Source organism: Thalassophryne amazonica, chromosome 19 (genome assembly GCF_902500255.1).
Source record: "Thalassophryne amazonica chromosome 19, fThaAma1.1, whole genome shotgun sequence".
Taxonomy (NCBI): Eukaryota; Metazoa; Chordata; class Actinopteri; order Batrachoidiformes; family Batrachoididae; genus Thalassophryne; species Thalassophryne amazonica.
Window position 1 is genome coordinate 29,520,158 of NC_047121.1, and position 17,987 is coordinate 29,538,144.

Sequence of the window (17,987 nt, forward strand, 5' to 3'; positions counted from 1 at the left end):
TGCTAAATGTATCTGTAAAGTGCTCACTAACATGGATTTTAACAAAATGAGAACAAAATTTTCTAGACGTAACCCTTTCGTGCACGTAGAAAAGGGCTTTGAGTTAAACTTGTGAAAAAAGTGTTGCATTCATATTTTTGTTGGATATCGTTTTCACACAAGTGATTTTCACCATTTCCACTTTGATTGGTGTGTGTGCGCACGCATGTGTGCGTGTGTGCATAAGTGGAAATTAACAATGCAAAAGGTTCCTGCAAATGAAAGTGTTAAAACTTTTGTCACAAGAAAAATGCACATTACATTTTAATATTTTAAGCTGTTAAAAATATTAAAAATGGGGCGGGGGGGGGGGGGGGATTGGTGCGCCACAATGTTTTTGCCGATAATCAGTTTTCTAAAGTTAAAGTAATCCTCAAAACTTATACATTGAGTGTCTGACTTAATTGAGTTTGATTGTTGCTCTGGATCGAGAAGCAGAATACATACTTGTTGTATTAATAAAGTTATATTATTAATATTGATTGATTGTGTGGCCCAGATGGCAGTTGTTCCCAAGTATTATTGGGCTTTTTTCAAATAAGGTTTAATTTTTCTGCATGTCACCGTGAAGGCGAGTAATATTTGGCTGGACAAGCTGACCAAAGGCATGCCTTATTTTGAAAACCTACGAATTATGAGGAGCATCTCGGATCTCACCTTGCCAGCTTTGCCGGAGAAACTGTTCGTGCAGTGGTAAGTGTCGAACATAGAATTTTACAATATTCATTTGATTAGTGCTGGTTGTTGTGTCTTCTAGCTACCTGTCAGTTTATAGATTATTCATATGGTTTCTGGAGATCAGCATCGTTATTACCTCCACAGTGACAGCCTGTTACGATACGAGTTCAACAAGGATAAGTGGTCTCTCTCAGTTCCCTTGCCACTCGGCGGCAAAACTTCAACAGAACTGAATATCCCTACCAGTCTGCCAATTCCTGCCATTGACCTACCAGAGATAGGCCTTCACATCCCTGCCAAAAAATATCAGTTCCCGTCATTCACTATTCCACCTTCTTTGGATATCACAGTTCCACTTCTTGGTGTAGCTGAAGCATCCGCAAAGATTAACAGCAACATCTACACTTGGGAAGGCTCCATCTCTGGGGGCAACACCACTGTTGATGTCCCCAGCTACTTTGCACAGTACAAAGCTACGGCCCAATCACCTTTTAATCTACTGTCATACAAGCTTGAAGGTAAAAATCAAATGAAAATCTCCAGCATTTTGTAGCATCTATTTGTGCTTGGAACAAAGATACTGACACCCATATAATTTCTGTCTATATTTTAAAGGAACAGGACTATTGTCAGGTAATTCAGGGGGAACCATTAAGTATGGTGTGGATAGTTCCTTCAGCCACAGCCTCCTTATGACGAGCTTCAGCATCGTAGAAACCTGTCGGTGGCAGTACAAGAAAAATGTGCCAGAAAAAATTATTGCAAGGGAAACCTACAAGATTGAAGCTTCCAGTCCACTGGGTCTTCACGCCTCTCTGCATTCTTCTGCTGAGTCAGGTGCTGTTCTAGATTCAGAAGATGTCACAGGAGATGGCACTTTGGATGGAAACCTTAAAATAGGATCACTGCATGCTAATTCCTCCTACACGTATAAGTACACCATGAATATGCGAGAGAACAAAGGAACAGGGGAGTCCATTTTGCATGTCAACTTGCCATTTGTTCAAGTTCACAACACTATCCACGGAGCCTACCTAAACTCGGAACTGAACGTTGTGTCAAAAACAAAGGCACACAATATCCTTAAATATGTAGCAGAGCTGAAATATAAAGATGCACAGCTGACTATTAAGTGTCACGCTGTCGCCACACCACTGGACACATCACTCAGTAACAGAGTTGAACTTGGTGTGTCCAGACAAATGGTCATTATCAAAATGGAGTCTCAGGCAGATGATGTAACAAATAGGGCATACTCACTTATAACAGGATCCCTGGATTCAAATGGTCTGGAGTTGAACTCTGAGGGTTCTCTCACCTTGGATGTCGGCCATGGATTGCACAAGGCTTCTGTTGTGGTTGGCAGAAATGGTCTGACTACAAGTGGAACCAACAGCCTTCAGTGTAGTCTGGTGATGTTTGAGAATATCTTCAATGGTGGCATAGATAGCAGCGGTGCACTCCTGTCCTCCAAGACAAAAGCCCTGGCTGAGGAAAGCAAAGGAGAGTGGAACATTGAGGGTAAAGTCAAATATAACGAAGCAACATTGCACAGTGTGGTCAAGGGCTATGCACATAATGTCACCACGAGACACAATATGGATATTGTGTTGAACCAAAAAGCTTTGAGCTTAACCAGCAACACAATTGGAACACTAAAGAACATGAGAACAGACAATAGCCACACACTGACCATCACTTTGTGGACACTAGCCCTCCGCTCCAAATCAAACAATGTCATCTGTGAAGATTTTTACTACAACCAAGACTCTAAGATTGACATAAAACCTTTCATTATGTCATTGGATGTAAAAAATGGCCTGAAGTTCTATGATGCCAGCTTGAACAATGAAGGGCACTTAAAGCTTGAGCCGCTTAAGATGGACCTCAGCGGAAGCATGAAGGGAGCTTACGGAGACGACCAAGACTTTAATCACACCTACGAATTCAGCTATGCTGATTTGGCTGGAACAGTTAAATTCACCACAGCTGGAAATGTTCTGAATGCCCAACTCAGTCACAACTGTGAATTAGAGTTTGCAGGATTCTCCTCCAAATCAAACTGTGAAACAGAAATTAATTCAAAGGACCTGCATTTTAACAGCACCATGCGCACCCTGGCAGTGCCATTCAGCCTCACTATTAATGCCCTTGTCAACAGCGATGGGGAACTGAATCTGTACGGGAAGCACACTGGCCACTTGCACAGTAAACTGCTGGTTAAAGCCGAGCCTCTTGCTCTGGCATATTCCCACGACAACCAGTTATCAACCACACACATGCTGCCTTCAGGGGAAACTTCCACTCATATAGATAACAAAGTTGATGGACTCTTGACACCAAATGAGCAAGCTGTATCCTGGAACTCTGAATCCAAGCTGAATGACCACACTTATAACCAGGACATCATCAGTTATAATAACCGGGAGAAAATCGGAGTTGAGTTTTCTGGAATAATATTAACAAATTTTTTCAGCAAATTGAATACAGATGTACGGGAAAGATCAAAGCCAACAAAACAAGAGTTCAGTATGGCCGGTTTCCTTAAGTATGACAAGGACAGTGACTGCCATATTATTGAGATGCCATTCATCGAGAGCCTTCCCGCTGCTTTTGAACATATTAAAAACACTCTTGTAAAAGGCCTAGAATCCCTTCAACGCTTCATTAATGAACTCGATATTAATCAAACAATCGCTGAATTTCGAGCCAAGTTGAACCAGCTGCCAAGGCAAGTGAAAAAGTACATGAGGGAACTGGATTTAGACAGAAAAATGAATAAAATAAAAGAGAAAATTACTTATTTAACAGATGAGTTTGCTATAGAAATGGATGACTTGGAACTCATTATGGAAAAGTTAAAAGAGAATTTGGAAAGTACAGTGTTAGATGTTGCACTCAAAATTAAAGACATCATTGTTATGCTCAGAGAATATGTAGAGACAGGACATTTTACTGACATGATATCAAATATCCTCTCACAAATTGGAAACAACCTCCACAACTTGGACAAAATTTATCAAGTCAAGAATTCCCTGGTCAAAGCAATGGATGCTTTTGAGGATATCATCAGACAAGTTAATTTAGAGAAGCTCACAGAGACAAGTGCCACATGGCTACAAGACCTTGATCACAAATATGGAATCCTGCAGAAAATAAAAGAAAAAGCTTCTGAATTAAAACAGGCCATTCAGAACTTTGATGTCCAAACGTTTTTCCAAGATGTAAAAGCTTACATTCGTTCAGTTGATGTGGCTAAGTACATTGAGCAGCTGTCATATAAGATACCCTCTGCAGAGATCGCGGCAGTGATTGAATCCATTCATGACGTTATTGTCAACTGGATTGATGAATACGAAATCCCCAACAAACTCAACACAGTATATTCCTATATTAGGGATCTATTCCTGAGGTACAATCTTGACAAGAAATTTAAACAGCTATTGGATCAAACAGTTGTCCTCATCAAGGATTTCAAAATTGAACAAACTGTACAGTCGCTGGTTAACACTCTGAAATCTATCAACCTCGAGAATGCTTATGATAAAATAATGCAGTTCATACAACAAGCGACAGCACATCTAAGAGAATTTGACCTGAAGAAAAGTGTTGATGAGCTGAAAGAAAGCATTTCTTCATTGCTTAAGTCACTAAAGGAATTTGACTACAGCACATTTGTTGACAAGGCTAACAGGAAAATTGCTGAACTAACAAAGTATATCAATCAGCAAATTAAAAAGTATAATATTGTGCAAAAAATTAATGCTGTTAAAGAATTTTTCAGAGAGTTACAAAATTCCATCTATACTTTCTTGACCAACCTGAAAAACACAAAGGTGGCTGATGCTATGAAGAAACTCGGTAAAGTCATCGACTCGACAATTTACAAGGACATCAAACTGAAAGTGCAGGATATGCTGGAGGACGCGAAACAAAGAGTCCTTGATATGGATCTCAGGGATGAAATTTACATTTCCCTTGAAAAAGCAAGTCAGTCCTACACTAATATTGTTGCCTACGTTTCTGTTCAGTTCAATCGACTGATGGATGCAATCGGAAAAGTGCTAAAAGACAATGAGATCATCGGCCGGGTCAAGAGGGCTGTCGAGCGGTTATTGGATGTACTGAAAAGAGCTGAGATTCAAGTTTCCACTTTTACCGTACCCCTCACAGACCTGGTCATTCCAGCATTTACAATCAACCTGAACAAACTGTACGAGATCAAAATCCCAGCCCAAATCCCCATCCCTGAGTTTACCATCCTCGAGTCATACACAGTTCCCGCTTTTGTAATAGATTTTGAGATCATAAAAACAAAAATAGTTGCAATCATAGACGACATCAGAGGATATGAGATTGAGTGGCCGAACCCGGAGGAAATCTTTGGTGACTTAAAGGTTCTTTATTTATGCGACCTTCCAGATGTAACCCTACCAGAAATAACTCTTACAGAAATTAAAATTCCAACCATCAGCATCCCAAAATTAAATCTGAATGACTTTGAAATTGCAATGCTTCCCATTCCAGAAATCACAATGCCTGAACTTGGAAGTTATATTTGTATTCCAGTTTTCGGTAAACTCCAAGGAGAACTTAAACTGCACTCCCCACATTACAACCTTTTAATAATGGGAAAAATTGAGAATTCCACTGTAACATCAAAAACCCCACAGTTTACAGCCACTTTGACCTCACAAGCCAAATCTAGTATCTCGCTCCTTGAATACACCTTTGATGCCACCGCTTTGTTAGAAGCACCAAGAATGAAGAAGCTGTTATTCACGGAGACAGTGAAAGCAACACATGAGGCCTTCTCCGTTGATCATGAAGGATCCCTGACACTCACGGGCTCATCTGCTGAAGCTTCTGCCAAAACTTTTTCTAAGGCCACAACCCAAAAGTACATGGCAAATTTGGCCAACAACATGGCACTCACATTAAAAAGTGGCATCTCTGCAGCCTTGGATACGACCTACAATCACAGCCTGAACATCCCAGCATGGGAGATTTCGAGTCAGGCAAGTATGACACAGAAATCAGCTCTCACCACAGATTCTGGAGGAATTATGGTGACCTGTGAAACTATTGGAAATGGAAAGTGGTCCATTCAAGACTACACTGATGAGGGAGTACACAAAAGCAAGATGGAATTCAATCTCTTTTTTAACACTGCAAAGTTAAGTTTTATAGGAGAAACTGATTGTAAAGCCCTGAAAGTGAAGCGAAGACTGACTGCTGAATCAGTCGCGCTACACCATGTTACTGTCGAAGGAAGATGTGAGGTTGACATTCCATCTGTCAAGAAGACCGTGACAGTTTACCATGGAGAGGCTCACGTTGGAGACTTGAAAGTTGCGCTGACGGCATCTCATGATGTTGAACTCACTGGGAGTCTGACTGGATCCATGTCTAACTCCTTTGAATTCATGGCCCATCCATTTGAGATTACACTTGATGCTAAGAATAAGCTACACTCGAAGATTGCTTTCCCACTGAAGCTCACTGGGAAGGTAGATCTCCAAAATGATTACTGCATTATTCTGAACTCCCACAAGCAACACGTTTGTTGGTTTACTTTGTCAAGATTCAATCAGTACAAGTACAATCACAATTTCACAGCAGAAAATAATGAAAAGAACATGTTTTTCCATTTACTGGCTAATGGAGAAGCAAATCTGGAATTTTTGCTTGTTCCTCTCTCTATACCTGAGATGACCATTCCTTATGTAGAAGTGAAAACCCCTGAGGTCAAAGAACTTTCTCTGTGGGAAAATGTTGGATTCAAAGCCTTACTTACCACACCTCAACAATCCTTTGATCTGAATATGAGGCTTCATTACTATAAGAATCCTGATTTGCATAGCTTTGATTTGCACCTCGAGCCAATCTATAATGTAATCAATGACAAAGCCAAAACTATACAGGCTAAATTTGAACAATGTAGAGACAAAGTTTTTACACAGCTAAAAGATTCATACAACCAAGCAAAGTCGCAGTATATCAAACATAAGATTGATACATCTAACCAGCCTGCCAGATTTCTTGCTGTGCCTGGATATAAAGTGCCAATCCTAAATATTGATGTTTCTCCTTTTAGAGCACAATTACCCCTTTTTAGCTTCTTTGTTCCCAAGGAGGTCAGTACACCAAATGTCAAAATCCCAGCACTGGGTTTCTCTGTCCCATCCTACACTCTTGTACTACCCTCTTTTGAGTTGCCTGTAATCGATGTGCCAGAAGCTTTTAGTCAGATGAAGCTTCCTACATTCACACTACCTAGTGTTCAAAACAGCATTAGCATCCCAGCGTTGGGTAACATAACGTATGACTTCTCCTTCAAATCTGCTGTGATTACGCTAAGTGCTAATGCTGGCCTTTATAACGAGTCTGACATTGTTACCCGGTTTGGAGCTTTCTCAACATCTGTGTTTGACATTTTAAAACTGAAAGTTGATGGTACTACCAGTTTCACAAAGAAAAGAGGAATGAAATTGGCCTCTACGCTGACACTAGAACACATGAATGTTGAAGGAACTCATAAATGTGGCGTTAATCTTAACAAACGGAGTGTGGAAGCTTCTGTAACCAATAACGTAAAACTCGATCTGCCCATCCTTAAAGCAGAATTCACTCAGGAAGTCCTCGGAAATACAAAGACCAGACCAAATGTAGCCACCACTGTGAATGCTAAATATATGTTTAATATTCCACAGATAGAGTCTATCGGAGAGGGAAACATTGATCTCAATCTGGTACTTGAAGCCCTTTCTTCCTACGTATCATTGGACACCTCAATCAAAGGGAGGTCAGACATTCTCCTCGTGGACAGCTGTCATTTTGCTGGAGAACTGAATAATGAGGCAAATTTCTACATTAATACCAATGTGTTGCATTCAACTGTCAAGACTGGATTCATCACTAACATAGACAACCAACAGAAACAAAAACAAAGCACAAGCAATATCTTCCACTTTGATATGAATAAGGTCTTTACCCTGGAGGTCTCCCTGCGTCGTATAATTGCAAAGGTTGACTACACAAGCAATAACAATGTTGAGTTTGCATCTTTCACAACAAATGGAAAACACGTCGCTGACGGATTGCTAGAGTTTATTCCTTTAACATCCTTCAAGTCTACATTAAACTTTGATGCTAGCCAGCCAAGTAGTTTTGGACATGTTGGACTCCTGCAGATCATCAACCTCGCCATTACGTCAGAGAAGCAGTCTTTCAGCTGGAGGGGGAAGAAACAACTAACATCCCTCATCCATGCTTGTGATTTGTTGATGTTCAATGATGAACACGAGGTACGCATGGACTTGGCGGGATCAGTGGAAGGTCATCTTGCTTTCTTAAAGTCTATAAAGCTTCCTGTCTATCAGAAGACTCTTTGGGACATGCTCAAGTTTAATCAGGTCACAAATGTGGACGATTTGCAATTCTTCAACATCTCGACCAGCATAGTGTATGCAAAGACCACGGATGGCCTGGAACTTGCAATACCGACTACAGTATTTGAAAACGGTGTCACTTTCAGCATCCCTGAGACAAGTATTGCACTGCCTGCTTGGATAAAAGTAATCCAGCACTCCATAAGGAACACTGACATACACTTTGAAAACAATGAAGTCGCTGATCATCTAACCATACCCCCTACAATCTCAGTTCCAGCCTTTGATGTGCCATTTTCAAACTTGCATATAGAACCATTTTTAATTGATCTGAAGAACTTGAACATTCCGAAGGTGATCACCACTACAGCCTTTGATATTATTCTGCCTGGTTTGCCAAAAATGTCAGTGCCCAGTTATGATATCAACACAGAGTATCTACAAGGAAAAATATCCTTCCTCTTACTGAAGATCCCACAGTATGATATCACCATCTCATCTTTCACCCTGCCACAAGTACTCAGCCTCAGTGAAATCACAAACCGTTTTTCCGATTTGGAGCTTCCAACAATCATCATTCCCAAGCAAAAAATTGAAATTCCTGAATTTGCCCTACATTTGCCAACAAGTGTAACCATCCCAGCTTTTGGTCAACTGACTGCCGCTCTCAACGTTTCTTCACCAATATATACTGTGATGACAACTGCCAGTGTGGAAAAACAGGATTCCAGCCTTTTGACTTCACTGACATCAAGCTGTACTTCAACCATGATCTTCTTGGAGTATGAACTTACAGGTAAGACTGATATAGACTGTGTAATTGATTGTTATGCATCACTTCAAGGTGTCATTGGTCATATTTCATTTTCTGTAAATTCCTTTAGCCAGAGCAACTCTTGGATTTGATAATGACATCATCAATCTAAATGGGAAATGCAACTTAATTCATAATGACATAAATGTTGACTGGCAGCATGTGTTTGCACGAAACATGAGGTAAGTGGGTTTATATTGTGGATTTTTTTGTATTCTAACCAAATTAATTCAGAAATAAGTTGTTTCTTTAATTTTGCTTTAATGATCCTTGGTTCAAATCCCAGCCTGACCAGAAAATCACTAAGGACCCTTGGGCAAGGTCCTTAATCCTCTAGTTCCAGGGTGGGCAATCATGTGCCATAAAGGGCCGAGACATTGCAGGTTTTCCTTGCTACCAGTCACCTTCGCAGGTGATTTCATTAATGTTCAGGTGTCTCAGCAGGTGATTTATTTGATGACCAGGTGTTTATATGCAGGGGAGAAGCTCATCAGCAACCCACCTGGTGAGGTGATTGGTTGCAAGGAAAACCTGCAGTATCTCGGGCCTTGTTGCCCACCCCTGCGTTGCTCCCGGTGTGTAGTGAGCGCCTTGTATGGCAGCACCCTCACATCGGGGTGAATGTGAGGCATTATTGTAAAGCACTTTGAGCGTCTGATGCAAGTTGGAAAAGCGCTATATAAATGCAGTCCATTTTATGTGTCTGATGAGGAGGATGTAGACTTCTTACCTTAATTATGTTCTCTTATTTATTTCAAAACAATGCACAGCATGCCTTGTAATTTTGAACATGCCTTCTTTCCTTCAGGATAAAGCAGCAAACTTCTCTGGGTGGTGGAATGTAAGTGTATTCAAAGGAATAGTTGATCAAAGTATGGTTGGAAAACTGCCATAAAACCACGTTTTTCTCTCTTTGAAGAGAATCTCATCACACTGTGAATGTCAGCATCACAAGTCCCTCTTTTGTTGATGGGAACATTCGCTTTGCATCTCGAAAAGATGGAATCACTGCATCCATGTCTTCTCCTTCATGTGGTTTCCTTGGACTGAAAGTTCATCAAACATCTCCGTCACACATTTATGGAAAACTGTTCAGTCGAAACCTGGTAAGATACTTTTATGTTATTGTTTGATGTGATATCAAGTGGAAATTGACACTGTTTTAATGATTGTGTTCTCTGATTTCTTTTTCCACCTTCAGTCTAATCCTGAGAGGGATACTAATATTTTGACTGTCAAAGCCACTTTGAGAAGCTCCAGGAAGATAAGCCTGCAGACGTTCTGGAATCTGGATGTCCTCCAGGATGTGGTTGAGGGGTCCAAGGACAGGATTCCTGCCATTACAGATGCTGTGCTCAAGTTTATTAACAAGTATCACACTGCTCACTTTGGCTTTGATCTCAAGCGTGGCGGCACAAAACTGAAGAACTCTGTTTTCAGTGTCATCGAAGGAGCCTATCGGGAGATTCCTGAATCTCTCAACACACTGCAGAATTCTCTGGAACAACTCAGTGATCAAGGCAAACACATGTATAAGAAAGCCACTGACACTGTCCTATCCACTGACATGCAAGATGTTACAGACGAGTGGACGATCAAAGTCAAACAGCTCTTAACCCGCAGTGAACAGAACATCTATGCCTTGTTAGATGCGGTCATAAAGTTCTTGAGTGAGATGACCTTTTCTCTTCCTGGATCTGATGAGAGTATAACAGGCCTGGATGTCTTCCGTCAAGCCCGTCATTCAGCATCAAGAACCACTGACAGATCCATTCAAAGGTTTGACAGCCTCATGGTGGCCATTGGTAATAAAATCAGACAAGTTGACTTTATCATTCCCGGAACCAGTGTTGTTGTTAATGGAAATAAGCTGATGGACAACTTGAAGATCTCTTTGAGATCGATGAACAAGCAGATAAAACATTCATTACAAATGTGGTTTAAGGCTCTTCGTAAGATGGTTAGTGACCTTTTCCAGGTGATTTCTAAAAAAGGCAATGAAGTCATTGCCTATCTGAAAGATAAAAACCTTATAGTTGCTTCCAAAATTGATGCCATTTCTGCACAGGTTCTGCAGTCCTCAAAACGAGGCATTGGGGAGGTAAAGAGAAGTATGGGTGACTACAGCGAACTCTCCAAACAGAAGGTTCAAAAGGCTTATAATGAGGTTTCCATGGAGCGTATAAATGAAGATATCAAAGAGTTTATCAGTAGTTTGCAGCCACACATAAAGAATGTAATGAATGGCAGCACACAATTAATGACAGCAGCGTCTGAGAGCATGCGACCGTACATCAGAGTGAGGAATAAAATAATAGAAATCGACATTCCTTTGCCATTCTATTGGAAATCTTTTAGTGAATGGCCGACACGATCCAGACAATAATTCATGCAACTGTACACAACCTGAATTTTGACATTGTGGGGGGGAAAAAAGAAACTTTTTGCTTGTTGACAATTATCATATTTTCCAGAATATAAGCCACACTGGAGTAGAGCTCGCACTCCAGTACAAGTCATACCTTTTTTCTGGATGATCAGATCATTAATTTTTTTTTTTTTTGTGCATTATTGTGGTGCATTTCTTATTACTGGCATTCATCCTTTTATTATTGGAGTTCATTTCATTTAGGGCTTTGATTCCTGTGAAAGTCCTACTATGGTAATAGTTACTATTATTATTAGAATTATATTATTATTATTAATATTATTATGAAATACAAATACATGTTTTTCAGTATATAAATTGCACCTGAGTACACAGTGCATCCAGAAAATATTTACATCACTGCACCTTTTCCACATTTTGTTACAGCCTTATTCCAAAATGCCTTATGCCTTATATAGGGGAGGTGATGGTCTAGTGGTTAAGGTGTTGGGCTTGAGTCCAGAAGATCATGGGTTCAAATCCCCACCTGACTGGAAAATTACTAAGGGCCTTTGGGCAAGGCCTTTAATCCCCTATTGCTCCTGGTGTGTAGTGAGCGCCTTGTATGGCAGCACCCTGACATTGGGGTGAATGTCAGGGATGAAAGTCTTTTTTTCTTCAAAGTTCTGCACACAATACCCCATAATGACAATGTGAAAAAAGGTTGTTGTTTGTTTGTTTGCAAATTTATTTAAAATTAAAAATCTAAGAAATCACATGTAAGTATGTAAGTATTCACAGACTTTGCCATGAAGCGCAAAATTGAGCTCAGGTGTCACCTGTTTCCACTGATCATCCTTGAGATGTTTCTATAGCTTAATTGGAGTCTGCTCCTGAACTTGAGTGAACCTGCTCCAGAGTGCCCTTGACCTCAGAATTGGACGACGGTTCGTCTTTCAGCAGGACAATGACCCTAAGCACACAGCCAAGATATCAAAGGAGTGGCTTTAGGACAACTCTGTGAATGTCCTTGAGTGGCCCAGTCAGAGCCCAGACCTGAATATCTGGAGACATCTGAAAATGTCTGTGCACCTACGCTTCCCATCCAACCTGATAGAGCTTGAAATGTGCTGCAAAGACGAATGGGCCCAAAGATAGGTGCACCAAGCTTGTGGCATCATATTCAAGAAGACTTGAGGCTGTAATTGTGGCCAAAGGTTCATCAACAAAGTTTTGAGCAAAGGGTGTGAACACATCTGTGCATGATTTCTTAGCTTTTTATTCTTAATAAATTTGCAAAAAAAATAAAAAAAAAAAACAAAACCTTTTTTTATGTTTTCATTAAGGGGTGTTGTGAGTAGAATTTTGAGGGTGAAAATGAATTTGCTCTATTTTGGAAATAAGGCTATAACATAACAAAATGTGGAAAAAGTGGAGTGCTGTGAATACTTTCTGGATGCACTGTATTTCACAGAACCTCACAAACTAGTAATAAAAATGTGACTTATACTCAGGAAAATACATTAAATTGTTGCATCTTGTGTGCATTTTGTGATTCTGATGTCAGATGTAATTACTAAAATGAATGCAATATGAAGGTTCTGCGTGTAAATTGCTATTTCACAATGAATGAAATTAAATTCATATCAGTTTTGACTGCAATTTGTCTCACAGTTTCTTCCATATAGAAACAAATTAATTCCTTCATTTATTCCTTGTATTTATAATGTTGGAAGCTTCATCAGAAGTGTCTTGTCCAGAGACCTGGACAAGACACTTCTCAGTTGTCTCAGTCCACAGCTGTAAATGGGGACAGGCCTTGGCACCACCACCACCACCACCACCACCACCAGGACTAAACCAAACCAACTTTTTTAGGTTCCTTAGATGACCCCAAAACACAATCAGGATGTTCCCAAAAACAGAAGCAGGCCTCAAGCCAGTTATCCAAGATGGTGTACAAGATGGCTGCCAAAATAGGGTTTTTCTCTAAAACACCTTTAAACAACATATAAACAACTTAAATATTGCAGAGATTCAATGGGAAGACCATTGCAGGTCACAGCAAATTCATTTGTGCCTAAACTAAAATCTTTCATGGGTTTAAGATTCAAAATGGCGTCCAAAATGGCCGCCAATAGACCCTTATCATCATAGCTCCCCTAGTAGAGGAGCTGTGGACTGTCATCTGCTTCACGTTACAGAATTCAGGGATAAGAATTGGCACCAATGGATGTTTGGACATACAGTGCCCTACACAAGTACTTACATTTGGTATTTCACACATTTTAATTTGTTTATGTCATTTTAAATATTAAAAATACTAAATTATCTTCCTTGAGATTTCCAGTGGAGCAATCATTCGACATGGCTGCACAGTGTAATTGTTGCAGAGCCACTCACCTTAACCTTTTTATTATAGAACAAGTCCAGAAAACTCTTACGCAGTACGGTTTAAGGAGCCTCACACGGCAGATGGAGGGAAGCACAGAAGATAACATAGCAGTTACTCCAAACCCATCACGACAGACACCGCAGCCGAGACAACGACTATTAAAACACTGCTACAGAACATCACTTCCATATGAGAGGATTAAAATCCGGCATGGGTGCAGTTCAGACAGCGGTGGATAAGTTTGGGAGCTTAAGTGATGGAACCCAAGACTCGAATATCAGTCCGGGAAGATCACAGTTAAAGCCTGAATGCCACAGTAGGCATGGCGACCGAAACCATCAGCCAGCTGCAGGAGAAAGTAAAGTACCTTGAAGACGCCGACCGCCGGAATAACATTTGTGTAGTTGGAATAGAGGAGGGCGCCAAAGATCGAGACATGAAGACGTTTGTGCAGAAGGTTATTGCAGAAGATTTGGATATTGAAATGGGCCTGGAATTTGAAATTGAGCGCACCCACAGAGCAGGTCAGCGGAGCAGTAGAGTCCAGCATGTCATGGTACGTTCCCTGAGGTTTGGAGCCAGAGAGGCGGTGCCGCGAGCAGCTCGAGAGAAGGAGCCTGTGGAATGGTGAGGAAAGAGGATTTCTTTCTTTCAGGATCTTCCTCAGGACATTAATCAGGAGCACCAAAAATTTGACAGAGTGAAGAAACAGCTGCAGGAGAAAGGGTTTCGATACACTATGTTGTACTCGGATGAGATGAGAGATGTGGACAATATCCAACACATCTTCACCTCTTCTGAGGAGGTGATGGAGTTTATTTCCAAGAGGGCCAGATGAAGATCCCGCAGGGACAGAGAGGACACTGCTGAATATCGGGTCAATCAAGGAGCCGTTCACGGCTCCATTTAGACATGAGTCATTCCGTCTTCTTTAGATAACATACAATTATCGTCATATTCGTGTGGTTCAATGGTTGTGTTCAACACCGTTAAAGGAGCAAAGCAATATACAACCCCTGGCAAAAATTATGGAATCACCAGCCTCGGAGGATGTTCATTCAGTTGTTTAATTTTGTAGGAAAAAAGCAGATCACAGACATGACACAAAACTAAAGCCATTTCAAATGGCAACTTTCTGGCTTTAAGAAACACTATAAGAAATCAGGAAAAATAATTGTGGCAGTCAGTAACAGTTACTTTTTTAGACCAAGCAGAGGGAAAAAAAATATGGACTCACTCAATTCTGAGGAATAAATTATGGAATCACCCTGTAAATTTTCATCCCCAAAACTAACACCTGCATCAAATCAGATCTGCTCGTTAGTCTGCATCTAAAAAGGAGTGATCACACCTTGGAGAGCTGTTGCACCAAGTGGACTGACATGAATCATGGCTCCAACATGAGAGATGTCAATTGAAACAAAGGAGAGGATTATCAAACTCTTAAAAGAGGTTAAATCTTCACGCAATGTTGCAAAAGATGTTGGTTGTTCACAGTCAGTTGTGTCTAAACTCTGGACCAAATACAAACAACATGGGAAGGTTGTTAAAGGCAAACATACTGGTAGACCAAGGAAGACATCAAAGCATCAAGACAGAAAACTTAAAGCAATATGTCTCAAAAATCGAAAATGCACAACAAAACAAATGAGGAATGAATGGGAGGAAACTGGAGTCAACACTTAAAGGAAATGGGATTTACATACAGAAAAGCTAAACGAAAGCCATCATTAACACCTAAACAGAAAAAAACAAGGTTACAATGGGCTAAGGAAAAGCAATCGTGGACTGTGGATGACTGGATGAAAGTCATATTCAGTGATGAATCTCGAATCTGCATTGGGCAAGGTGATGATGCTGGAACTTTTGTTTGGTGCCGTTCCAATGAGATTTATAAAGACGACTGCCTGAAAAGAACATGTAAATTTCCACAGTCATTGATGATATGGGGCTGCATGTCAGGTAAAGGCACTGGGGAGATGGCTGTCATTACATCATCGATAAATGCACAAGTTTACGTTGATATTTTGGACACTTTTCTTATCCCATCAATTGAAAGGATGTTTGAGGATGATGAAATCATTTTTCAAGATGATAATGCATCTTGCCATAGAGCAAAAACTGTGAAAACATTCCTTGCAAAAAGACACATAGGGTCAATGTCATGGCCTGCAAATAGTCCGGATCTTAATCCAATTGAAAATCTTTGGTGGAAGTTGAAGAAAATGGTCCATGACAAGGCTCCAACCTGCAAAGCTGATCTGGCAACAGCAATCAAAGAAAGTTGGAGCCAGATTGATGAAGAGTACTGTTTGTCACTCATTAAGTCCAGGCCTCAGAGACTGCAAGCTGTTATAAAAGCCGGAGGTGGTGCAACAAAATACTAGTGATGTGTTGGAGCGTTCTTTTGTTTTTCATGATTCCATAATTTTTTCCTCAGAATTGAGTGATTCCATATATTTTTCCCTCTGCTTGGTCTAAAAAAGTAACCGTTACTGACTGCCACAATTTTTTTTCCTGATTTCTTATAGTGTTTCTTAAAGCCAGAAAGTTGCCATTTGAAATGACTTTAGTTTTGTGTCATGTCTGTGATCTGCTTTTTTTCTACAAAATTAAACAACCGAATGAACATCCTCCGAGGCCGGTGATTCCATAATTTTTGCCAGGGGTTGTAGTTACTGCCTTATTACTGCATTTGTTCTGTTTTTCTCACGGGTAAAAATTACATTCCATACGCAGCAGGTATATTATGTTCCTTTATCATCTTTTTCCTATGTGAAGGACTGTCTCGGCTGCTAAAGGGATATAATGGACATTTATCCTATATTTATGGTCTATATGTTGAACTGTTTGTGTTGATTCTTTTATTTGGGCGTTACAGGGAGTGACTGGTGGGTTTTTTTTGGGGGGGGGGGGCGCTCAATTTTTGACTGTCTAGCTATTTGTACAAACTATTCTTCCCATTAGTGCTGTAAATAATAATACGAATATATGGTGGTTGTGTGTGTGTGTGGTGGTGGGGGTTGCAGGTGCCGGATCGGGACTTCAAGAGTTTCACAGATGTACTATTTCATTGGTTTGGTTCTGGGGATAATCAAACCAATGTTTCTCCCAATCCAGTCTCACGGCAATTCATGATGGTATTACGAAAAGTCATTCAATCTATGGGGTCATGATATCACGAAAATGCGCCACTTTTTGTGACAGGCACGCAAATTAATTTTGTCATGGGGAATTAAATGTGGGGTGACAGGGGAGTCTGGGGGGGTTATGGGACAGGAGACACTTACATTGTAGTTATGATTAGAGTTACGAGAAAGGAGAGGATTATAAATATTAAAATTTAAAGAACATGTCACGAAAAGCACCCGATTTTCATAACAGGGGCATGAAAAAAAGCATGGTTCTCACATGTGTGTTAGGCTTTTTGCCTTTCTTTTATTCTTTCTTTGTATATGTGTACATTGTGGTCACTGGGAGAGATCAAGGTCAGGTTGCTTTCACATGGTTCCATCTGCATGGATATATTTCTCTGTGTTAAATATGATGAATGAGAGCAAAATAGAGATGTTGTATTAATCAATCAATCAATCAATTTTATTTATATAGCGCCAAATCACAACAAACAGTTGCCCCAAGGCGCTTTATATTGTAAGGCAAGGCCATACAATAATTACGGAAAAACTCCAACGGTCAAAACGACCCCCTGTGAGCAAGCACTTGGCGACAGTGGGAAGGAAAAACTCCCTTTTAACAGGAAGAAACCTCCAGCAGAACCAGGCTCAGGGAGGGGCAGTCTTCTGCTGGGACTGGTTGGGGCTGAGGGAGAGAACCAGGAAAAAGACATGCTGTGGAGGGGAGCAGAGATCAATCACTAATGATTAAATGCAGAGTGGTGCATACAGAGCAAAAGGAGAAAGAAACACTCAGTGCATCATGGGAACCCCCCAGCAGTCTAAGTCTATAGCAGCATAACTAAGGGATGGTTCAGGGTCACCTGATCCAGCCCTAACTATAAGCTTTAGCAAAAAGGAAAGTTTTAAGCCTAATCTTAAAAGTAGAGAGGGTGTCTGTCTCCCTGATCTGAATTGGGAGCTGGTTCCAGAGGAGAGGAGCCTGAAAGTTGAAGGCTCTGCCTCCCATTCTACTCTTACAAACCCTAGGAACTACAAGTAAGCCTGCAGTCTGAGAGCGAAGCGCTCTATTAGGGTGATATGGTACTATGAGATCCCTAAGATAAGATGGGACCTGATTATTCAAAACCTTATAAGTAAGAAGAAGAATTTTAAATTCTATTCTAGA

The 17,987-nt window shown here is 40.5% G+C and overlaps 1 protein-coding gene across 1 annotated transcript in view; it reads left to right on the plus strand.

Annotated features, from left to right (window-relative positions):
* apoba (apolipoprotein Ba) overlaps positions 1 to 11,310 on the plus strand; it is a 59,399-nt gene extending 48,089 nt beyond the window's left edge. The window contains 7 exon segments of the mRNA XM_034159886.1: positions 611 to 724; positions 842 to 1,235; positions 1,333 to 8,904; positions 8,993 to 9,104; positions 9,731 to 9,763; positions 9,842 to 10,028; positions 10,124 to 11,310. Of these exon segments, the coding sequence (XP_034015777.1) occupies positions 611 to 724; positions 842 to 1,235; positions 1,333 to 8,904; positions 8,993 to 9,104; positions 9,731 to 9,763; positions 9,842 to 10,028; positions 10,124 to 11,308 (9,597 nt within the window). The 3' untranslated portion in view covers positions 11,309 to 11,310.
* Positions 11,311 to 17,987: the final 6,677 nt, after the last annotated feature.